The sequence below is a fragment of the Pseudomyrmex gracilis genome, unplaced genomic scaffold (assembly GCF_002006095.1).
Source record: "Pseudomyrmex gracilis isolate BER0280 unplaced genomic scaffold, ASM200609v1 scaffold_4, whole genome shotgun sequence".
NCBI lineage: Eukaryota > Metazoa > Arthropoda > Insecta > Hymenoptera > Formicidae > Pseudomyrmex > Pseudomyrmex gracilis.
This window is the reverse complement of record NW_018020588.1, coordinates 1,358,864-1,383,686: the sequence shown is the minus strand read 5'-3', so window position 1 is coordinate 1,383,686 and position 24,823 is coordinate 1,358,864. Positions and strand designations below refer to the sequence as shown.

The following is a 24,823-nucleotide window of genomic DNA, read 5'->3' as shown; positions in this document are numbered from 1 at the left end:
TCTAATAAACGTTTGATAGCAATATCTATCAATTTTATTGGTAGATTTTTTATTGCTTGATACGTTATGTACAAGTTCTTATTTGAAAATATCTTGTTTATTGGATTTAGACGGAAGGCATTACAATGAGACCAGGGCTTCCAGGACAGAAAGGTGAACCAGGCATTTCAGGAAACCCTGGTCCGAAAGGTGAGGCCGGGATACCCGGTGCTAAGGGTATCAAAGGCGAACCCGGTCATAAAGGTACTAAAGGTGACCATGGCAAGGATGGTCCTAGAGGAATTCAAGGCTTTAAAGGTGAGCCTGGCGCGCCTGGCGCACCCGGACTACCTGGTGCACCCGGTGAAAATGGACGACCAGCAGAGAAGGGAGATAAAGGCGACACGGGACCTGAAGGCAAATCAGGATCTCCAGGACCACCTGGTCCACCTGGTACAAGTGTTCCTGGTGGTATAAACGTAGGCGATTTAGGTAAGTAAACATCTCTCTCTAAATAGTTTACATGGTGTTTTGAGATATATTTATATTTTGTTGACCCTCAATTATCGCGATAACATCAATGTTTTGACATTAATACGATATTAAGGTAAATATTAAACAAATGAGTAGTTTAAAGAGTAAAATAAAATGAAGAATTGTGTTAATCGAAAGCAACAATAATTCTATTTTTTTTTTTATTATCGCTGTATTAATGGTGTTTTCTTCCGTTGAAGAAGTTCAATATTGTATCAAAAGACGACAGAATATATCATTCAAACTGTTATTTAATTAAGGATTTGGCAGAGGCGACAAAGGCGACAAAGGCGATGGTGGAGCACGCGGATATAAAGGTGATAAGGGCACGAAGGGCGAGAAGGGCGATAAGGGTGATGGCGGGCCAGCTGGCATTCCTGGAATAAACGGTATTCAAGGACCTCAAGGAGATAAAGGCGAACCCGGTAAAGACGGAGTATCGGGATTATCCGGTATACCTGGTGCTAAGGGTGAAAAAGGTGAAAGAGGTCCTCCCGGAGCCACCACCGTCGCCAATTCTGGAGACTATGTCACTATAAAAGGGGAGAAAGGCGCCGAAGGAAAACGGGGCAGAAGGGGACGACCTGGGCCGCCTGGTCCTATAGGTCCACCCGGAAAACCAGGAACTACGGGGGAAATCGGTCTACCAGGATGGATGGTATACATTTGAATCCATTATCTCATTTTATACATACAATTATATTATATGTTGCCACAATAATTATGTAGATAATAAATATAATAATATTATTTGGATGATCATCAACACTATTTGTATAATACTATTGTGTAATAATATACGTTAGCATTTGATGTTATTGATAGTGGCAAATAGTAAGCGCAAATGCATTCTTTTGTTTCACGCATATCTTACGTTTCGTTATCATAAATTTATAAAACACATCTCATTTGTATACAATATATATGTACATGTATGTTTTATCTCTTTTGTAACGCGACCTTTGTGAAGAACGTAAAGGTGAGCTTTAAATATCAAATTATCGAATACTACTTTGTAAACGTCATTGTAGCGTCACACGTATTATTTGTAGTAAATAATAATTGCACACATAAGTTTTTGCATCTTTTTTTTTGTATGAGAAATGAATTTAATTGTCATTTTTACGTATAAAAAGAAAGTTATGTTTGTTAAACGCATTTTTATTGTGATCGAAATCAAATAGCCAAAACTCGTGCTAATTACAACAAGTGATTCATTTGTCATTGTCTTTCTTAGGGTCGTCCTGGGAATCCTGGAATTCCGGGAAGTATCGGACCAATGGGACCCAAGGGAGAAAAGGGGGAACCCGGCGCGCCGAGCCCTTATAGCGTTTCCGTTGGTGTAAGTATACCTTAGAGTTTCTCATCGTGGTATCGGCTGTGTAAACTTCTTGGGAACCAACTTTACATATAAATTCAAATGTCTGTTAAAAGGCGAAAATCAAGAACGTAAGACAAAGCAATACGTCTTTTTGAATGAAAATTCCGCACGTGAAGTAACCGTATCGGACGATCGCGAACAAAACATGGAAACAAAGACAAAATTGTCTTTTGTCCAAAAAGAAAACGGGAATAAAACTAATAAAAGTAACGATTTTTGCTTTACACGCACAATTTCGATTTGACAAATTCATATTAAAGTGGTATAATATATCTTCGTGAATAGAACAACGAAAATCTTGAACTACGGCCGATGCGCAACGTACAAGTAGAAATTAATGCAAAAATACGTATGGGGCATACATATCTTTTTTTCCCTCATCTTCATTGTTGGATTTATTCGTTGCGCCAAACAGAAATTGTCTCCGTCGCAGTATACGGAGTTTTGTTCAAACTGTCACGCTCGACAATTGACAAATAACACATGTTGATACGCGTAACAGCACTTCGCTTTGCCGCGAGTCCGTATTTTGTTTTTGTAAAATATCCGACCAGAAAACATTCCAAACAACAATCCTTTTAAATTTTACTACCTTTAGTTGCGAAGTATGTAACATTCAAACTTTAATAATTTAATAATGTAAGCCCCCCGGGATGGAAGAGAGACGCAACAATTAGTTTGTAACTAGCTCAATTATATTGTTGATTCGTTTGATCTACACATTCGCTTGCAAAATTTCACTATCTCTCGCTTCTCTTCTTTTGTCTTATAACCAATTTTATAATAATGCCGTTTATTTACAAATATTTTCAAGTCGCTTTCACAATAAAAGTTTTTTTATATAAGCCTATCTAAGCTTTTACATTAATGTGTAAACAAAAAGCGCAACATTTGGCTTGGTTAATTAATTTTACCTTTATTTTTGCCAGAACGTTTTCCTTTGTTAGAAATTTTATTTGAAATTTTTTGTGATAAAAGTTAAGAAATATATTTAAACAAATATAGAAAAATATATACAATTAAAAATTTGTTTAAAAATTCTTAAAATAGTTTTTGCTGCATACTTTTAAGATCTCTTGTACAGAATTTCTACGTTTTCACCTAAAAAAGAAATCGCAAAGATATAATGAATATAATAAAAAGAAATCGTTTTGAGAGAGAGAGAGAGATAAAAATTCCATAAAAGTATAAAGTACATAGATAACGAGAAAAATTGCTCGCATGATATCTATCAATTTTCTAAAAGCATAATACAACATTGATAGCGACAAAGACAAATTATTATCCGAAAAGAGTGATCGGGAAAAAGATAGAGAAAAAGAGAGAGTGACAGAAAATTTCGATATCGTTCTCTCACGATCGAAAAGATGCGTCTCGCGTCTAGCATGTAAACCATCTCGGATGAACATTCGTGAAAAAGAACGCAACGAAGGAACGTCGACAGAAAGCCGACGTGATGCGCCTAAGCGATCGGTGCATCTCATTTTTCGATGTTTCCAATAAATCAACCACTCCTGTTCCTGGCAATACCTTACTACTTACTAACTCCCTACAAACCTGTCTATCTGTCTATCTGCATATCGAAGTGATGTAACGGATAAGATATTAATAATAGCATCTTTCAAAATATATATGACACATTGGTTTTTTGCACAAACAAAATACCGCTTATAAAATTTAAAGTATTCTCAAAACGTTTTAGATCAAAGGTGACAAAGGAGACAATGGTTTTCCTGGAATTCCTGGAAGAGACGGCCAAAGAGGACCTTCAGGGCCTCCCGGACCTCCGGGTCCACCATCTCACGGAAAATATATCCCAGTTCCAGGACCTCCGGGTCCTCCCGGACCGCCTGGTCCACCTGGATTGTCTTTAATCGGACAAAAAGGAGAACCCGGAATTGGTAGAAGTCATGCTTTCGGGGAGAGAGATTATTATAGACAAGGTACAGATAGTGATAAGAATATTGTCAATTATATAATTTCTCGAAAATAACATTGTCTAACTAGATTATCAAAATATTCAATAGTTTTACATTTTTAATTCTGCATATACAGAAGTATATGCAGTTTAGTATTGATAACAGCTTTATTTTTCTTTTTTTTAATATTATATATTCAATTTATTATTAGACACTTATTATATTTTTATCTCTAACACACTTTATATTTCTTATTAAATACTTATAAATGTGCGTAATACATTTTATACTTGCTTACCAAGGACCTAGAAGTAGTCTGGATGAAATAAAAGCTCTGCGTGAACTCAAACAGCTAAAAGAGTTAAAAGAACAATTAGGTAATCTCTCTCTCTGTGATAAACATTTTAATTATGCAGAAAAACTCTCTTTCCTAAGTATTTGTTGTACTTTTTAAGTCTGTTATAAATTAAAATATTTATTTTATGATAAAATAAATTTTGATAATTTTTTTAAGGTGTCACTGCCGTTACAAGGGGACCTTTAGAAAGTACAACGAAAATTGTGCCAGGAGCTGTTACGTTCCAAAATACAGAAGCCATGACAAAGGTGAGATCTTTCTATTGTTAAAAAAAATTGTCTTCAAAATATATATGTACATGTATACATTTACTTTAATATTGCTGTCTTAAATTACAGATGTCTAGCGTTAGTCCAGTTGGAACTCTGGCGTACATAATAGACGAACAAGCTTTACTAGTCAGAGTTAATAACGGATGGCAATATATAGCAGTCAGTATTTAATAGTAATATACTATTACATTATTTATCTTTGTGTGGTAAAATTAAATGTTTTTTACGCGTTATTTTCAGCTTGGATCACTCTTACCTATCACAACACCAGCACCACCAACTACGGCACCGCCTCCAGCGAATCCTCCCTTCGAAGCATCCAACTTGATTAATCAGATACCTATGAAAGCCGACGGAACAGGCGTAAGTTAAAAGCTTTTCTCGAACTTATTTAACATTAGTAGAGATTATATATTAATTTTGTAATTTTTTCTCACGCTGCCCAGTGGTATCCGCGAATGGTGAGATTTTACAATTTTTAATTTTTTTAATCCGTTTTATCTTGCATGTTTAAATTGGTAAGATTCCGCGCAAAACCAATATGAGAAACATTAATTTAATTTTTTTTTAATTTTGTGCAAGATTATACATAGAACTTGTGTTTTCTTATTTCTTTTATATTCGCTAGATATCTTATATTCAATACAAATCATCTGTACTTTTCAGTTAAGAATGGCCGCATTGAATGAACCATTTACCGGAGATATGCATGGCATACGAGGAGCAGACTACGCTTGCTATCGACAAGCAAGACGAGCGGGCTTGAGAGGTACCTTCCGCGCTTTCCTCAGTTCTCGAGTTCAAAACGTAGATAGTATTGTTCGATTGGGAGATCGAGATCTTCCCATAGTTAACATAAAGGTAATTAGCGTGTTTATTATTTTTGCTTTCTTTTATATTAAATGTAAATATTTAACTTTGTTCAATAATCGGAAATGTTTAGGGAGACGTGCTGTTCAATTCTTGGAGAGAGATGTTTAATGGAAATGGAGCATACTTTTCTCAAAATCCCAGAATTTATAGCTTCAACGGAAAGAACATCCTTACTGATGTCGCATGGTAAGACATGTTATATGCACACAAAAATACATATGACGATAAGTTTTTAATATATTTTCAATATATTGATATATGTCTTATATACATATATCTTATCTTCTTAGTATCATGATGTTCTTTCAATTCCAGGCCCGAGAAAGTTGCGTGGCATGGCTCTCACAAACTTGGCGATCGAGCAATGGATACTTATTGCGATGCCTGGCATTCGAGCAGTTCAGATCGCTACGGTCTAGGATCACCATTGACCGGTGGTCGTTTGTTGGAACAAGTGCGATACTCGTGCGACAATAAATTCGCGCTACTCTGCATCGAGATCACGAGCGATGTGATGATAAGAAGACGACGAAGCGCCGAGAATCAGCTGGAAGACGATGCTGAGATGACGGAAAACGATTATATGGATTACTTGGAAGAACTCATGCAATACTGAACGCTCTCTTTTAATCATCATCATTATGTAAATAATAATGCAGATGCGCGTTTCCGACGCGCATATTCCGCGTTCGAATAATATTAATTCATATCGACGTATACATATCGCGAAATGATAGCGCGAACAACAGCGTCGCGCTTTATCCCAAAGTCACGAAGCTAAGCCTCTAAACACAAAGGGTATAATTACTTGTACTTTCACAACTCACTAGCCATCTGCTTTAATCGAATCTCAGTTCTCTTTTCTCAGTCTGTAAGAGATAAAAAAGAAGACTGATCGTCTAGATACTCATTCGTCAGTGTTCCGTCGTTATTAAGTATTTGTATTTGGAAACTTCTACCTTTTAACAGACGATCTCGAGAGACTCGGTTTTGTTCGAGATCTCTCGACGAAACTGCCATACAGTTCAACGCTCGTTAAGTATTTCCCCTCCCCCCCTCTCATCACGATAAACGTCCAAAAATATTCATACATTGTCACAAAAGTGATACAAAATCCAGAGAACACGTCTCGCTCAAACCCGCGTTTATAGCACATTTTAAATATTGCAAAGCAACTGTCTTATAATTCTAATCCTATCCTCTTACACCATACAACATCTCACGCTTACTCGGCGATTTGGAGTAACTATAAGTAGTTGTTTTTGTTTTGTTTTTTTTTTTTTGAAGAAAAAAGCCAAATATTTATTTATACTTTTCCATCAATACTACACACATATGTGCTGCCAATGCGGGAGGGGGCTATATTTAAAGAGATAATTACTAAACACTGCTCTAAATAAATCTAAACCAAGTTCGTATTCGCGATCAAGTTGTATTTACATATTAGCTGATACATATTGGGTGTGTATGTTAGACGTAAGGCGCATCGATTAAGGAGTTCCAACGAGTCGCTTGGCTCGTTGTTGAAGATTTATGCTCCGTGTATTTCGTGGGTCAACAAATAAAAACTCCCCTATTCTTTGTCATAGACAAGTTCTCATATTGTAAAAATTATTATCGATTTATTGCCGATTTATTTGTGTATCTTTTATACATGTAACTTTCTCACAAAACATTCTATATAAAACTTCATCGGATATTCAATAGTCACGTAGAGTTATGGACGTTATTTTTGTGCGATTAATATTCTGTGTATACGTAAAATGTGTATACTATAGAAGAAAACACATCCGTTCTCTTGTTATTTATCTTTCTCGATTACATTATTTAACTTACAGGAAGGTTTACACATTCCTGGCCTGTAATTACGCCGAGCATAAATCGGATCTAAGTCAATGTTTACAACTCGATGATATATACCATTAATGTGTTAATAATAATTTATTACGATTACATAGAGATCAATCATACGTGTACTTAGGTTGTCAGCATGCTTGTTGGCGAATATTTTCTACGTATAGATACGTAAACATTTTTTTAATATCATCACAGTAGTAATTCATCGTGAAATACATTTAAAACGTACAATCGATTGTTCTTCGATATGGTTTGCACCGAGAATATTTCGTTCCTAAATTTTATATTATTTGTACACTTTATTATATTGTCTTTCTAAATAAAAATTGAAAAGAAAATCTTTCCGAATTATATTACACTTCCTTTTTTTGTTAAAAACAATAAATTAGAATAAATATAATATACAGAACTTTGATTCAACGGATTAACGGGGCAAGAGCACATAAAACAATTTTTTTAATGATATTAAAGTCCGTTAAATAAAAACAAATATATATTTTTTAGGTCTATGTATATACATGATTCATTAAAAACTAAATTAAAATCACAAAAATAAATACTCACGGTTTAGTTTCATGTTCGTATAAACTAACCTCGCGAAGAAAATTACTATCTCTTTGATTGATTTGGTTCGTCTGTCGATATGGCGCTCTACGGCGCGCGTCGATACTTTGAGAATCGAAATATCGCGCGCTTCGAGAATCGCAATATCGCGCGCTTCGAGAATCGCAATATCGCACACTTGGATTGGCGGTCATCGTGGCGGACGCTCGATCCGGAGTAAAACTACGTGCGAATTGTTCTGCATTTCCCGCGGTTATTGTTGTCTCGCTCGCAAATATTTATAGTACGCGTGTGTTGTGCAAGGTATCGAGCGTTCATAGTGAGGTAATTAGCATCGCGCATTCGCTAATAACGCTAATCGGCGAGTTTACCATGAAAGTGTATCGCGACTATTCACGGTTTCGTGAAGCGCGAGTAAGAAATAAAATGAACGACGAACCTTGTTCAAATTATTCCGTTCTTTTTCGCGATTATTCGCGTCTCGGGCGCAAATATGTGTGTTGTAAAGTATCGGACAGCCGCAGTGATACGTAATTAGCGTTGCGTACTCGCTGATAATGCTATTTACGGTGAATTCGTATCGCGGCTATTTCCGAGAAGCGCGAGTGAAAAACAAAATGGCCGACGAACTTTGTTTGAATTGTTCCGTCTGTCTCGCGATTGTCTTGCGCGCAAGTACGTATGTCGTAAAGTATCGGACGTTCACATAATTAGCATAGTAATAAATAATTAGCGTCGCGTACTTGATATTCGGCGAGTTTACAGTGAAATACGTATCGCGACTGTTCCGCTCATCTCATCGCGGCGCTTCCGCAATGAGAGCGCGAGAAACAAAATTTCGTACACACGCATTGCTGCAGCAAATGGTTCCAGAACCAGGACTTGTGACAAAAACTAGAGCGATATCTACAAAGGAAAATGGATGGAAAATGGACGGAGTGTAACAAGATGGAACGTATTAAGTAAGTGCACATGTTCTTAGATACAGTACATAAAAAAAATAAAATTGTGGTTTATTTTGCTGTTATATCAGCTCAAATAAATCTCTTAAAAAATTGTGTATGTCGCTAATTATAAAAAAAAGCAGAATAATTGAAAATATCAGTATAATAATATACTCACACATTTTATTACAATAATACAAATGTATCTTTCTGATATATTTTAAGAAATTTAAGAAAAATGTATTTAAGATTTGAGCACAGTTAACGCTTCCGTGTAATTTAAACCTTCCAAGATATAAGCTAAATTTTCGACTGACGCATCCTCATCTTCTTCAGCCCATATCTCGAGCATATTCTTACATTGTTCATATGGTGTTGGTTTGCTTTGAAAGAAAGCAATTTCTTCATTAGTATAGCCAAATTTCGTTGCCAACTTCTTCCAATCATTTTTCAGACTTTCCGATAATTTCACTACCATTTCCGGTGTGACTTTATTCAATTTCCTGGTTTTTATATCGGTAGTCTCAGAGTCTACCTGTTCATTATCTTGCTTCAAAACATCTTCATTGAAATCTTGATCAGCAGATTCCGATGGTGGTGTCGTTTCTTCAGTTTCCGACTTTATATCAGACTGTACTTGCTATATACAATCAAAGATAAGATGTAAATAAATTAAAAATATGGTGCATTCGAAGAATATTGAATACTCACAGGGCGATCTTTGGCAATCTTCTTAATCATCGTTTCAAGATATTCAGGCAATTTATTAATGGGATTGTTACCGTGAACGAAAAAATGCGGACTTCGTCTCGCCAACAAACGTAACGCTCTCCAACCAAAGTTTCCGTCGTTTACTTTCCTAAATTAAAACAGAAGAATAAAAATAATAACAAACATCATATTAAATGTATGACAAACGGTAGCACTTACTTGTATTTATCATCGACCATCGCGGCAGGATCCAATTCTAATATGGCATCTTCGAAATACGTTTCTAGGGACGGAAGGAAATCTCTATCTTTAGATTTGCAAGCCTCAAGATTGTTAGGACACAAATTCCATAATTTAGTGAGTTCTGGGCTATTAAGAAGTAATATAGGTTTAATCATTTTACTCTTGCAAATTGTTGATTATTATATTTGGTGAAACTTTCTTACTTTCCCATGTGATATTTGCCAATTGCTTGCGCATCTCTAATAACATCACCGATTCTTCGTTTTCTCTTTGGCTTTCGCGGTTCTTCTTCAGCGGTATCTGACGTCGGCCTTTTAAACGGTGGACAACCTTCGTTTTTCCATGCATTCCAATGTTCTTCGCGCTTCAAAATATTTTTTACAGTCTCTGCAAATGCCGGTCCATCAGGTGGCGTTTCAGTTAATAGAGAGTAAACTTGATCTGTGGTAGTCTTCACCCATTCCACTTGATCCGACTTGAGTTCGTGTGTCTCACTTCAAATTAAAAAACATCATAGTGATTCGATAGAGTACATGCTGGGATACATTTTATTTGAGAAAAGCAGACCTTGTCTCATAGCCACTGGCAAGGAAGCTTTGGAAAACAAAGATTGTTTCATAACTATTCAGATGTTATTTTTCTAATTATCAAGCAATTTAATAATTTGATAAAAGAATTGTCAATTCGATAAAGGAAAACAGAATTTCTGAATTTACACAATAAGGAATTCATGTTTTCTACAGAGCGTCAGAAAACACTTACGCTTTAAATTTAACAGTGCTGTTTAAATACTGGAAAAGAATGAGAAATTGCAGCAGTACATATCGCCTAAAATTAGAGTCAGATAGTTGTAGTTCCAGTAACTTCTGATTAGTCAAATATTTTGCAAAGTAATGAGTTTCTTTATGAGAGCCTTCTCCAGAGGAATCCATCTTCATGTATGTTGTAGGATAACTTCGTTGTTCCTCCAATTTGAAAGAAGCAAATGCTGATAGCACATTAGAGGCATGCTACAAAATTATAAAAATATTTTATAATATGTACATGTTATCTATTAGCACACACACACACACACACATATATGAGTACATATACTTTTGAAAAATATATACTTACAGTTGAAAATACTTTCCAGTGAATTTTATTATAACATTGATTGGGATTTCTAAAAAAATCTTGTAGAGCCCAAAACTTTCTATATAAATTATAATCAATAGGTATTTTGTTTTCCGACTTATCATCATCTTTAGTTATTTGTTCTAGATCATTTTCTGCTTCAGAGCCAAACTCTGTGTAATTTTCTAAATTGAACTCACTAACAATATTCAGACCTGACCTTTCAGAAAAAGGAAAGAATTTTGCTAGAAACAGCAAAATTCTGCCACAAAATACAGTTTGTTGTGAACGTGACAATCTTCTCAACAAGTCATTACACATTCTTAATAAATTATTTTTGCAAGCAGTAAAAAATAGATCTTCCTTCCATATATTAACATTGTTCTCCACAAAGATAAACAGTTCTTCACACTTGTCAAGCGTCATAGAATCAAAAATGTCACCCAGTAACATCACTGGCATACTAGCTGTTGCTAGATCCTTCCTGCATAATTCTATGCAAAATGTGATGTAAGATTCGAGAACACTCACATTGTCCGAGTTCTCTGTTAGCACTATCAATAGAGTATCTCGTAGTGCCTGATCAACTGCAGCTTTTCTGTCGCCATCATTTGCACAGCATTCAATACATTTCTTTTGAAATGATGCAACATCTGATAGTTTGAAATAATCTCGCAAGTAATTCTGAAGAAAGAACCAAACTGTTTTTTAAATAAATAGTATATAACTATAAAACATAAATATAACATTTTACTATCTCTTCAGAAAGTTCGACTTACGCTATAATTTTTTCTCAGAATTTCAAACATCGCCATAATGATTCACTATATATAAATCACACAAAAAATCTATTTATTCCACATTCTTAGCTTTTCCAATTTATTATTAGCAACAAACAAGAAGTTAGGTTAGGTTAAGTTACTGCCGCGTAGAGAATATCCTCAAGCCGGAAACACACGAAAAAACTTAAGCAGTGAGATGTGAGCATTAAGTAAATTAACCAATCACAGGCTATAACTTATGTTCAAAAATGCTGGCCTGTAATTGGTTGAATTGCTTAATTTCCATTTCTGTTCTAGCCATGTTTACACTACTAATAAGTTTGGAATATTTTCTTTAAAAAAATATCGATCTTATATCACACAAACTATTATAATCAAATTTTTAGTATAGTTATAAAATATTTTAAATTTAAACGAGACACACAAAAAAAGAATCATTTTTCCGATTTTATAAATGTGAAGGATCTTTTATTAAAAACATCAAAATATCTTGTACAATAATTAATGTTCTATTTACATTTTACTTTGCTGATTCATAACAATTTAATATAATTTAATATAAACAAATAAATAAATAAATAGATTAGATAACGTTTTTTTATCGCTGATCACAAGCTGACAATTATTGTGATCTATTATTTTTTTCTTAAAATTTTCAGTCTACAATAACGAAAACTGAAAATAAGTATGTAGTATAAAAGAGAAAAAACTTCTCTTCTAGTTGTCGTAATCATTTACATATCTACATCTGTATATATATCTTTTTTTATTGCACTTTTAGGCTATTTTTCATCAATCTTCTTCAGAGTTTGCGTAAATTTCTTTTGTAGTAAATACAAATAAGAAAAGAAAGTAAAAACAATCTATAGCATTTGAATATCTATAGGTTTTTTCTACTGAATAACTCTTCCATTTCTTCCATAAGGTGCACTTACTAAATTGTTCACAGACCGATACACGTAAAGTTGTTATCAAACTCTTCCTATCAATGCTTTATACTTGAAATATTAATGATTAGTAAAGTATAAGAACTTATTTAAGTGTATGTGAACAGTTTAGTTCAGATTTTAGGATACCGTTAACATTTCAGTCTGCAACTCAGCTACAATTTACGTATCTTAGATTTTGAATCTTATCGACTGTGTAAGAACATTTGGCAATATTCCCTCGATCATATCAATATCGAAATTGATTGCATTTCGTTGTCTAAATTTTGAATGTTTCTAATATCTTTGTTACAATAATGATAGAGTATAACGATAAAATTCAAACACGATAAAACCATTATTATTTTTGAGCAATTCAAGATATGCCTCTGAAAGCGTTGTTACGTAATTTCAGACGCGTGTATATATAATAATTGTTTTACTGAGTAAAGATAAATATGTAGATATAAATGTGTTTATGTTATAAATTAATTTCTTAAACTCAGATGCAGCTAAACTTAATGAATAATCGTAGTTTGCGCGCAAAGTTCATCTTGCTTTGAAAATGCAATTATCAGTTTCGACAATTATAAGAATTATATATAAGAAATACGTATTTTATGAATTAATTTTTGATTCTACTTGACAATACTGTTAACGAGTATAAATTAGAGAAATTAATTTGTACAATTAAACTTTTTTTTTGAAGAAGAACATCGCGATATTAAATAAATATCGAGATAATTAGCGAAGAAACTGTAAAATTCGTAATGCAACAAGAGCTTGTATATAAAGTGTAGCTCAAGTTTGCGAATATAATTAATTTGTGCATATTTTCCTAAAAGACTATCTCTGAGTCTGTTTTTTAATTGTTAATTTTTGTAAACGCGCCTTTAATCCATGTGGATTTAATTTCACTCTTACAACTTCGGGTTTGTTTTCGAGCTTCTTACGAATTTCCTCCATTCGTTCTTTTTGTATCCTTTGCTGTTCCTTTTTCCAGATATCCTGTAAAACCCAAAACTCTCGTTTTTTACTTGCAATTTGTTTGTTTACTTGCATTTTGAATATGAACAGTACCTTAAAATCTCGGCAAAAACCAAGCCACAGATGGAAGAAGTCATGTGGTTCCGCGGTTTCTAATGTAGTGCCTTTTGGAATGAACTGATAAAATCGCATTACAGACTTAAATTTGTTCTTGGCCTCCTGTAATTCTTCCTTTTTGCTCGCTAAATCAGTACCTGCTTTTGCTACAAATAAATCCACTTTCTTCTTGAATACCTGAGATGTAGCTGGATCCGCATCCGCGACTGTATTACACGTTTTTCTGCATGCTAAAACAAATTAGTTTTACATAAACAATATTTTTGTATATTATTTATACATAAAATAAAAATCGCAAATACTAAGATAAAAAAGAATAGATAATTAATTAAATGTGTGTATAAAAAATTTAAATTTCACTCACTTTCTAGTTCTTTTTCTAATCTCTCAAGTTCTTTGGCTATTTCGTCAAACTTAATCGTTGATGCGGCTTCTACATCAGCTGGTTCAGGCACTGGTAAGGGTAACGGTTCATCAAAATTATGCTCTTTTTCTTGAGATAATTTCGCGTTAACGACATAATGTAATAAAGTGACACCAGGTACGTTGGACTTGACATCTTTCAGTTTGCCGAGAATTTCCAGGCCAAAACCATCGGCTTGGCCACGCATCATATTTCCACCGTTCATATAATTGCCCAAGGTTAATATAATTGCCATTACTTTCTTCAAAGACTCAGATGTGAGAAGGAAGTCGCACGTAGAACGTACGTTGTTTAATTTATACGAAACCGATGAGATTGCTTCTTGAAATTCCGATTGCAACATCAAACAAGCTATTCTTTCGGAAAAATGCTTTATTCCAGACAATCTTTTGAGAAATAATTCCGGTTGATCGAGAGGAATGTCTGGATTCATCGATTCGTGAGCCGTAATTTGTTCTATCTCGTCTTTTGTGGGTTTCTGAAAATTAACAATCGTCAATATAACAAATATACTTGCTCAAAACAAAAAACAAAAAATTGTTTATGTTTTAAAGTATTTTTTAATGGAAAAGATGGAAATATGAAAGTAGTTAAAATTTTCAAGAAAAACTAGTAGTTTCAAATCGTCACTTTTATGTGTGTGTTAGAGTACATATATCTGAGATATGCACTATTTAGCCATTATGATCAGGATCATAAATATGATAATTAAAAAAATACACATTTTTGTTAATACATGTCAAAACAAAGAGAAAATAGAGTGATAGATCCAATAGATTGGATTAGGCAGATAAATGAAAGAAAAAAACGATATTTTATCAATCTTTTATTATTCATCTAACTTGTATTCAATAGTTTTTCAAAAAAAGTAAAAGAAAAAATTATTAAACAATAAAAAAATTGAAAAAATTTTTAACAATATTGCAAATTCCATTTTACAATTCTTATTTCTATCTTTTCCTTTATATTCTTACTCACAATTTCGTAGATTTGTTGCAATGCTTCTAGACTGATTACACTTGTGTCTAAATTATAAGCCGCATTTTCAATCTCGCTAAAGTCAATATGCAAACTTTTTTCAAGAATTCCCACCATCTTTGATCGCTTTGAGTCAAGTATTTTTGCTGGTTGAATCTTAGAACTTTTAGACGTTTCCTCGCTTTTCTTGACCGGATTTTTTTCTCTCACTTGACGCGAAAATAAATCAGCAAACTCTTTCATATTTAGATTCTCTTCCTCTGTAAGCTCTAACCATAGAGGCACCTAAATAAAAATTGAACAAGCTCTTGATGCGAGAAATTATTATCCCATCAGAAACATATTCTCTTACTGAAGTCTATACTTCCTGTTTACCTGGGGTGACGATTCTGAAGCGTCTACGCAAGTTTGATTAGTCGCAGTAACTGGCACTACAATCCTCGTCCAATAAAGCGGTTTCATAGGCACGTCAGGATTCATAGGTTGCTTTCTCATAACTAAAAAAGCAAGGAACTGTGTTACGCGATGCAAATATCAGAATCTTGCATATAAAAGGTTATACAGTATACTCTTGATTATCTAAATAATAGATAATTTAGATAATTCAGAGTACACTGTACTTTTAAAGTCTCGATACCTACTGGCTCTGCTTGGCGGATTCCACCCTCCGACTGGTGGAGCAGGTAAAGGACAAGGTCCTGTTGCACCAGGGAGTGCTGGCGGTGGTGGCGGACCTGCACCTGATCCTCCAATAGGAGGCGGAGGTGGAGGAGGTATACCTTGCATACTTGGTGGAGGTGGCGGAATTGGCGGACCGCTCATGGCACTTTGTAAAGCCCCAGGTGGTGGTGGTGGTGGTGGTGGCGGTGGAGGTATTCCGCTCATGGTAGTTTTATCGAATGTTTTATCTGTAGTACTTTGAGACATAAAGGGTACAGGAGGTGGCGGAGGAGAAGGTATGCTACTTTTACAACTGTGTGTTGTCATGGACGGAGGTAAGGGCGGAGGTGGTGGCGGAGGTATTATATTTTGTAAAGGGGATGGCGGAGGTATAGCACTTATGATACTTTGCATTGGCGGAGGAGGAGGAGGAGGAGGAGGAGCAGATATTGTACTTGCAATAGACATCGGCGTAGGTGGGGGCGGAGGTGGGGGTGGAATAAAAGATTGTGACGTCGAAGAAAATATGTTTTGCGATGGCATAGGCGGAGGTGGCGGTGGTGGTATTCGAGGAATGTCCGTTAATTCTGTCGACGAACTTATCTTTTCGGTTTTCACCGATTGAGTTACAAGTACAAGCGGAGAAGGTGGTGGTGGAGGTGGCGGAATAAAAGACTGTAGTGACGTCATCGACATTGAGACAGATGTAGATCTTGAGAAAGATTCTGGCGGCAATGGAGGTGGTAATGGCGCTGGATACGGCTTTAACTCTTCATCTGTCTGATTATTATGTGACGAGCATCGATTCGACATCGTGTCAATCGATGTTTTATTCGGGGAAGGAATCACGGTCATCTTGGCTTCTTCAAGATCTGTGATATCGCTTCTAGTCGATAATGATCTCTTAGGAATACTATCATTAACATGATCAGTTTCGCTAGTATCCTTATCCGCGGATAGTGAAATTCTCGGTGAAGTTTGAGTAGATTGACTCTTTGTGCTTGATGATGACTGATTTTTAGATACTTCACACAGTCGTTTGATCTCATCTCTCAATTGTTTTATTTCTTCCTTATATTGATGTATATCTTCGGGCATGGAATATTCAGGACTGGTTTGACTGGACGTGGTTCGAACTGAAAGAAAATCATCTGCCGGCGCGCAGACGTTTGTTCTATCTACCTGATTGAAAAAAATATTCTCAAAATAAATAATCACAAATTTGCCTGTATAAAATTAATTGATCAATATCTTACCACGGATGTGATTTTCTTCGCGTTCGATACTAATGAGATTTGAGAGATTGGCAGGTTTTCTTCTGAAACATTTATATACAATATAATGGAATAATTTCTTATTTTTAAAATTGTGATAAAATGGGACAAATATTTTACATAGATAAGAATTTCTCTTTCTGATGCTTTGTGAAGTTTAAATAAATATTAAACCAGTCTTTAAATAAGCGATTGTTTGATCTCAACTTTAAGCTGTATATTAGCAGCATTAGCGGCACTTGGATCTTTATGAACTCATATAGAATTTATTTTAATTAATATGAATAATACGTTGCAAGAACAGCGCGATTGTTTGTCGTTATGCAGCTCTTATCTCACATAATCAAGATTACTAATCAAAGTGAGTGATTTTTCTAAATACGTCTTGTCTCGTGACATATCATTAGCACAAGTTTTAAAAATCATTACGCAAAATCTACATACTGTTAATTAACACCGAGCACGTTTCTTTACAGTATAACAGCAACGTCGTGGTCTATGATACAAGAAACAAACTTACTTTTTGGCAAAGACCGGCGCAAGACTGTCAGTGTCATTTATACTCTTCATAGATTACGATTAAAAGGATTATGTTGTTTTAATTCGATATCTAATCACCAATGTGCAAATATACATGTAACCCACATGTGTACGCTTTGTATATTTACAGACGCACGCACACTCGTTTTTTCTTCGTAATCACTTTTCAATATCGCGTTCATTCAATGTTAGGCACTTCTTCATTTTGCGTAACATCACGAACACGTATTTTACTGCGTTGCTCCGCAAGGCACTGCCGCATCTTATTTGCGGGAGAGAGCACGGACCGAGCCTTCACTCCGTGAACGCCCCATCGATAAGACTTATCGACAAACAGACGCATTTTATTCGCACGTATCGTTCGCATTAACCTCGGTAACGAGTGATACGGATTATTTGGTGGCTGTTTGAAAACATATTTAATCGATGCCGCCGATGAGGAAGGCGATTAACTTTATTGCCGCACGATGTGACAAGCGTGATTGCTATCTACCGCTGTTACGACATCGGGCCATTTTTTCGCGGACGTACGAACACCTCATAAATTACGTCACTGAGAGTAGAAAAGTATATGTTTACTTTCCGTAACATTATCGCGTGTCTTTTCTTCCGTCACGAGATAAGAGATTCATTTTAAACTTACTTAAATCATTAGTGCGACAGATTCTAGATCGTGTGCTGACCCAGCTAGAAGAGATTTATCTTGCGCGATTAGTTTTTTATTATTTGATTTCTCAAGAAGCAAATCCATAAGATTTAAATTTTTTTAAAAACTATTTCTTTTTAGAGAAATATAGTTATCTATTTTCTTGAAACAATTGATTAGATCTCACAATTACGACAAATATTGACAACCTTTGTGTCTTCTTTTTACCTTTGAATTGCTTGTGACAATCCGTTTTTTGAGGAACAACACTTTTAGAATATCTTTTCTTGGCACTGTTTCTATCTAGTGTCAAACTAGCCACTCTTCTTAACACTGTGCCTTCGCTTACAGAACTTTCGTAAACACTGTGCCGTCTCTGTAGAGAGGTGATGGTTGTTAACTTGTCGTCCAATGGTATATCTAAATAAAGATACGGTTCTTTAAAATATTGAATAACGTTTACTGATTATATTGACTTAGATCTACCAGAAAGTTATCGTCAAATTTTATCATCACTTGTTTAATTTCTAAATGGCGGACTAAGTGCTTGGTAAAGAATTTGATTTTTTTTTCGTCTAAAATTTAAGAGAAACTATTTCTTACTTATACGAGGACTCATGTCCGAGAGGTGAATCTTTTTGTGCCTCGAGATCGTAAATGAAGACTTCTTTTCTTTGCTTTCCGAAGTTGGTTTCGTTACTTCCACTTTGATTGTCGCGACCGGACTAGTGAGCTCTCCGGGATCAGTAAAGACACTGTCACTCGAAGATTCCTGGCTGGGTGGTGTCGGCATTTCCGCAACGACCAGGCCCTTGTTTGCCAACCGCCAAGAATCGGTCACCAGCAATGGCGGTAGCTGGATCATTGGCGTTGTCGGGGTCTGCGCCGGTGTTGTTGGCGTCGTGATACTTGGACGGGTAGATTCTGTCACACATGGCTTCGCCGTCGTTGCAGTGTCCTTGTGACATTCAGATTCTATACTTTTCTGCGTGTCCTAATTATAAAAAAAGTTTATATTGCGACAGCGATTCGAGCCAGAGTTGCAACAATTTTTCTTTTTTTTTTTTTAATTGGCCGCATATATTTTCTATTTTGTATTACTCACAAGAAAATGAGTAGATAATTATATTTACATTTTTTAATCATGCAGAATCAAAACATCTTAGATTATAGATAGCCTGATCAAGTAATGCTTGAATTTTACTAATAAAAAAAGACTAATAATAGAAGATTAATAATAATACCTCAGTTAACACCACCCTAGGCGGTTGTGGCGCCTGTCCTTTGGCATGCCCAGGTGTCTGTGGTGGCTGCGGCGCTTGTCTTTTGGCATGTCCCGGTAGCTGCATCTTCCCAAAGTTGATCCTGGTCATTTCAGATTCATTGCTATCGGGAACTTTGGGGAGTTGGTCCCACTTATCTTTCTTTTGATCCTCGACCAAAGTGTCAAGATCTTCCGAAGATGCGGTCACTGCCGCACTGTCTTTCTTCTTCTGTTTTTTCTTACTGTCACTGTGCAGATTACCCATTGTGTTAGATAGTTGTGGGGTGTTGTCTAAGGCGCTCCAGGAGTAGAGCAGACGGAAGTTGTTGACCCAGAGATGAAGGAGGTCCGACAGCTTTGATCGCGGCGGCGTAGCCTGGGCCGCGGCTGCGCCTTGACCATGGCGGGCGTGCATCTGTGGTCGATAATCGAGAACTGCGGTACTTGCGATCTTCGCGCGCGGTTGTCGCGTGCTGATTGCTGCGAAAGCAAGTACGAAGACACGTAATCACCTTATAAATTTGATGCACTCGTCAATTATGGTTTCACTAATAGTTCATTAATAGTTTTAAACAGATATCTGTCAACTTCACGGAATTACGTTCCAAGACTTGGCAAAAAAAAACGCGAGAAAAATAAAATCGTAAATATAATCCATATCTCGGATTATTTTAAATTGATCAATGATTACTTTGATAATAAGATATCGTTACGTAACCAAATATTGACAGCGTCAATATTAATAACCTTTTATCACATGCGGTAGCTGAGCAACGTGATGTGCTATCACCTGAACACTAAACATGTCTATATAAAGAACATCGATTTATTATTATTAACGCACATATGTTTACACATTGGTGTCACTGGCAACTATCTTGACCGCATAATTTTTTTCACGGTAAGAAAAAAGTAAAAGTGAATATTTAACATGCAGATCCATCGCGATGTAATTTTTTTCACACCAAAACAAGAAAATTAACTACATAAATTTTATGTGATAGGCGCTAATCCATCAGTATTTAGTAGTTACGCAAATAAAAATTAAAATAAATACATAAATAATTTACTTTTTGACGAGTCACTTTTGTATATATTTAAATGTTTAGAAACGACTATTACAGAGCGGATTTTTATGTCAAACAAAACAAAATCGTGTCACTCAGGTCAATATACATACATAAACATGGTGCATGGACGTAACCCGAACTATAAGCTTTAAATTACTTATAGAACGTAATTTTTGTACATAGAAACAAGAAAAATGATCTTGATATCACATGAGTCGCAAAATTAAATACAGCATTAATTAGCATAATGAAAATGCACAAATATTTTCTTTGGTATAGCATTTATCTTGGTTAACGAGCATGATATTGCAACTGTTTTTATTTTCTTTTATTTTTTCGCCGATAAGTCACATATAATCTGCCATATCGTTGAGTCGCAGAGAATTTGCACAAATTTTTGGCATTTACACGCAATGTCTTTTAAACTTTTCAAGTGTTGCGATCAAAACTTTAGCATAACAACTCACTGCCCTCACGTAGTGATATCGATCACGCGACTAGAACGCCGTATCGTGCCTATTCCTGTTATTACCTCTTGTTATGCTTTAAGAAATCAATTTTCAAAGATATTTCAAGGCCAAGAAATGCTATAGCTATTCCCCTCGTTGTGTTAAACATCATATAGTCAAAAATAATTACGCGGCATCTCTAGTATAAATTGCAATAAATAAAACAATTAATCTGCATTTATATAAATTAAAAACATACAGGATAAAAATTGAAATAGGTAAAGGATTTTAAATAGTATTATGATTCAGTTAGAATAAAAAAAAAATAATTTTGTTCACTTTATTTTATCTATTTGTTAGGAAAAGTTTTGTACAAACTACATCTTTATAGATACATTCTTTTATTTTATATATAAATGTAAAAAACAATATATTATATAATTTTATTTTATATAATTTTATTTAATTATATAATTTTATCTATCCTCTTGTGTACTAATACTTGCGGAAAGAGATTTGATGCGTTACTACATAACATTAGTTTTGTATAACGTCAGTTGTTACGATCATAACGAATTAGAATCACTGTCAGTCTTACAGAGATTACAAGCATGCTTGGTAGAGGTAAGCGCATCAGAGCAGCTATTTTCCCAACAGGAGCGTGCCTTGTAATTTGGTGCGATGTGGAATAGAGTTGCATCGTGAGCACATCCCTCTTACCTGATTTTCGCACGTTGCGACAGCACCGTCAGCATGTTGCGCGTTATACTGTGCTGTTCGCGTTCGCGCGTGCCACTGAAAACTTGCGTCTCGCCCATTATCGATTGTTCACAACGGTATAGTAGGTCCCCGCACATTTTTCACCAATCGCCTCACTCCGCGACTATAAAATATCGCTCCGGTTACCGCGGAAAACACGATATCGTACACAGCAAAAAGCCGTCAAGAATTTTATTGAACAACATAAAGTGGGAGGAAGCTCCGACACATTACGGCGCAAGCTCGCGCAATCGAGCCCTCGAGGTCGATATATCGACGCCGAGGTCGACAAAAGCACAACCACAGTTCTCGATAGTTTGTCTTGCTCGTGATATAAATAACACGCGGGAATCTGGGACATAAATTCCCATAAATTCCAATTGTTCGCCAACGTTTGCTTACCTTGTGGGAATATATCGCAACATATATATTTACATTATAGAATAATTGTGTTCTTCAAGAGAGAAATATTGATCTATTGTCGAAATATCTTTATAAAGAACTTTGTAAAATTATATTTTCAAGGTGTGAAGCAAATTTGTAAAGAAGTTTGTTTTGAAATGAGGGAAAGGTAAAAGAAAGAATGAAAAACGCGAGATCGTCGCTTCATCGTTTATTTTATATTGCAACATAAAATTTGTACAAATAATAATTCATTATATCATAACTATAATGGATAATAATTAATATACGAATTTCGTGGGTACGCGCGTGTGCACGCACGTGTGCGCGACGCGAGCGATAATACACGCGCTATTAATTAATACATATTGCGAGCAACCGCGCACAGGCGCGCGGCACGCGATGCTTATTGGATCATCGTAACAGTTCGGCGATCTCTGCAAAATCCTGTAAAAATCTACGAGATCTTGTAAGGATCTAATATCGTCCAAGCCGGCGCACAACCGACGCTCGTAGGCATTCGTTTCTGCTGGAGATTTCCTCGTTCGTTCTCGGACACACACATGCGTTTATATATATTTATATATTTATATATATATATATATATATATATATATATATATNCGATCTCTGCAAAATCCTGTAAAAATCTACGAGATCTTGTAAGGATCTAATATCGTCCAAGCCGGCGCACAACCGACGCTCGTAGGCATTCGTTTTTGCTTAAAAATTCCTCGTTCGTTCTTGGAAAAACATATGCGTTTATATATTTTTTTATATTTTTATATATATATATATGTATATAATTATATATATATATATATATATCTACATATATATTTTTGTTTCATAGAGTGGTGGACAACTTCAACGAGATAAGTCGGTCGTCTCTCGTTCACATCGGGAGCTATTTAATAATTCAAAGAAACATACATTCTCTCGTATATTTACATACATCTACTTCGGCGAGCGACGTAAATTCGAAGAAACTCTACAACTTTTAGCTGCTCGTCCTCGTTATAATTATTTTCTTACAACGTAACATTTTCTTCTTTTTCCCATGACATATACATATACTCACACTCATATCATACATACATGTAGTACATTGTTTTCTCTCTCGAACTGTCTCTTCTCGCTATGTACAGAATTTCAGCGTGATTTTCGTTCTCTTCGCACGTAATTTAGCGCGAAAATCGATCGAACACGGTCTTGTTGGCGTTCTTGGGATTTATTAATCCTACGTATATATATATATAGGCGTGTTTAAAGTACACATGTATTCTCTACGATTTCGTTGTGCAAAAATATGTCGACTATTTTTTCTTCGTTTTTTTTCGCCTCACATCGGCGTTTTCGCAATCCGACTTTTTCCTCGTATATCGCGCAGTTACGTGTCATTTGCAATATTTGCATCGGGGACACAGCGAAGACTATACAACGCATCCGCGTTCTCTGAGTAATTTATACCGAAACGAGTAGATTTTCTGTTTATTTTTCGAATACCGGCGTTTTTGTATAAACGTTGCATCACACGTCTAACGTCAACGCTTAACTTTTGCTCTATGAAAGACATGGAAGTAGGAGATTTTTACACATCGATCTCTCATTCAAATGATATATTTTGCGCTAAAAAGCAAATTAATATTGTCGGTAAGAAAATAAGAGAAATGTATGTAAATAAACAATAACAAGTTCTGATAACATAACTCAATCTTATAAACTGAAAACAGGCACAATGTAAAATTTAAAAAAAGCAATATGTAATTAAAGTGCAATTCAATGCACAAGTTTGAACGATATATAATATTTTCATATAAAATTATATCATACAGTATTTCAATATCGAACAGCGTGGTAACGTTAGCGAGTGAATTTGCTCGCAAAAAAGATTTATTAGAGAGATCGAGAGAGATAAAAAGTAAAAAAAAGTAAAATTATTGCCCAACAAACTTGAATGACGTCATGATAAATATAACCGTACTTCATTATCGAAGTAATCAACGAAGAAGATTACGTCCAACAAGACTCGTTACGATCGCGTTGTTGTACGTGCAGCACGACATGGTTTCGGTGGATATACTTAAAGTATTTGTGTTCCTAATTGCGCCTATATACGTCGTGATACACGAGACTAATGGCCACACAGAACCGCGGCGTATATACGTCGATCCGCATAGCGAACGCGCAATCGCAACGGTCGAGATGCGATCGTCCGACCACAATGTCTCCGAGATTGCATTACGAGCAAATGAGATCACAAATGATGTGCGACGCAAACGCGAGGCCAAGTTCCGCTCTTTATCGCTCTTTCATAAATATGAAAAGTATAACAGCAAAGGCATCGATAAAATCTAAAAGAAGAAAGAGAACATAGCTCTTATTTTACTTAAACACAATAAAATAAAAGATATTTTATTGTTCTACTATAAAATCTTTTATATAAAATTTTTCAAAAATAATACATACAAGTTTTTTTTATCAGTTTTGTATTCGTAAGCGAAAAAAGTGATACTTTGCCAGCGTTCGATCGACGGTAGAAAAATATAAAACTGAAGAAAGAAGTAAAACTCAACAAAAGGCGGCGCATAATCTTTATACGTCGCATATATAACTATAAAACGGAGTGACGCGTAAAATTCGCGCAAACGTAAAAAAGTGTCTATACATTTGGGTCGTATTTATCGTAACTCTGAAATATTGCGGGTTGAAACAGCAAAGTTCGTTGTTACTAAAGATTCGTTTTAAGATTGATTTAATATTAATTTGAAGAGAGTCGTGTGATGCATTCAAC

At 35.3% G+C, this 24,823-nt stretch overlaps 3 protein-coding genes across 15 annotated transcripts in view; 1 reads left to right on the top strand and 2 right to left on the bottom strand.

Moving 5' to 3' along the window:
* Positions 1-7,459, top strand: part of LOC109856114 (collagen alpha-1(XVIII) chain) — a 156,369-nt gene extending 148,910 nt beyond the window's left edge. For 9 of the 13 annotated variants that reach the window (XM_020431065.1, XM_020431062.1, XM_020431052.1 and 6 more), the window contains 13 exons: positions 111-471; positions 774-1,171; positions 1,484-1,492; positions 1,751-1,855; positions 3,597-3,837; positions 4,116-4,190; positions 4,328-4,419; positions 4,510-4,602; positions 4,684-4,806; positions 4,890-4,904; positions 5,110-5,304; positions 5,387-5,502; positions 5,632-7,459. In XM_020431065.1, coding sequence (XP_020286654.1) covers positions 111-471; positions 774-1,171; positions 1,484-1,492; positions 1,751-1,855; positions 3,597-3,837; positions 4,116-4,190; positions 4,328-4,419; positions 4,510-4,602; positions 4,684-4,806; positions 4,890-4,904; positions 5,110-5,304; positions 5,387-5,502; positions 5,632-5,932 — 2,124 coding nt within the window. In that variant the 3' untranslated portion in view covers positions 5,933-7,459. The remainder of the gene's footprint in view (positions 1-110; positions 472-773; positions 1,172-1,483; positions 1,493-1,750; positions 1,856-3,596; positions 3,838-4,115; positions 4,191-4,327; positions 4,420-4,509; positions 4,603-4,683; positions 4,807-4,889; positions 4,905-5,109; positions 5,305-5,386; positions 5,503-5,631) is intronic. The other 4 variants (XM_020431059.1, XM_020431074.1, XM_020431061.1 and 1 more) reach the window with 4 other exon arrangements.
* A 1,402-nt stretch (positions 7,460-8,861) lies between these two features.
* Positions 8,862-11,694, bottom strand: LOC109856299 (THO complex subunit 1). The gene is made up of 7 exons (XM_020431420.1): positions 11,531-11,694; positions 10,752-11,435; positions 10,398-10,645; positions 9,839-10,129; positions 9,612-9,761; positions 9,393-9,540; positions 8,862-9,321 (listed from the first exon to the last, which is right to left on the bottom strand). Exons 1-7 carry the CDS (start codon positions 11,564-11,566, stop codon positions 8,926-8,928), a joined length of 1,953 nt encoding a protein of 650 aa, XP_020287009.1. The 5' UTR covers positions 11,567-11,694; the 3' UTR covers positions 8,862-8,925.
* A 413-nt stretch (positions 11,695-12,107) lies between these two features.
* On the bottom strand, positions 12,108-19,739 carry LOC109856729 (formin-2-like). The gene is made up of 10 exons (XM_020432325.1): positions 19,330-19,739; positions 18,689-19,079; positions 18,314-18,505; positions 16,882-16,943; positions 15,607-16,807; positions 15,341-15,462; positions 14,966-15,250; positions 13,928-14,465; positions 13,540-13,793; positions 12,108-13,467 (listed from the first exon to the last, which is right to left on the bottom strand). The coding sequence occupies exons 1-10, from the start codon at positions 19,612-19,614 to the stop codon at positions 13,306-13,308; spliced, it is 3,492 nt and encodes a 1,163-aa protein (XP_020287914.1). The 5' UTR covers positions 19,615-19,739; the 3' UTR covers positions 12,108-13,305.
* Between the last annotated feature and the right edge of the window lie 5,084 nt (positions 19,740-24,823).

Bases quoted from the DNA above. Each gene is read 5' to 3' on its own strand.
- LOC109856299 (XM_020431420.1), bottom strand. From the start codon at position 11,566: ATGGCGATGTTTGAAATTCTGAGAAAAAATTATAGC. The intron at 10,646-10,751 runs GTAAGTATATAT...ATAATTTTGTAG, and splicing joins ACTGGAAAGTATTTTCAACT to CATGCCTCTAATGTGCTATC. The intron at 9,762-9,838 runs GTAAGAAAGTTT...ACTTCTTAATAG, and splicing joins GGCAAATATCACATGGGAAA to CCCAGAACTCACTAAATTAT.
- LOC109856729 (XM_020432325.1), bottom strand. From the start codon at position 19,614: ATGGGTAATCTGCACAGTGACAGTAAGAAAAAACAGAAGAAGAAAGAC. The intron at 18,506-18,688 runs GTAAGAAATAGT...ATCTTTATTTAG, and splicing joins GGACATGAGTCCTCGTATAA to ATATACCATTGGACGACAAG. The intron at 15,463-15,606 runs GTAGGTATCGAG...TTGCTTTTTTAG, and splicing joins GAATCCGCCAAGCAGAGCCA to TTATGAGAAAGCAACCTATG.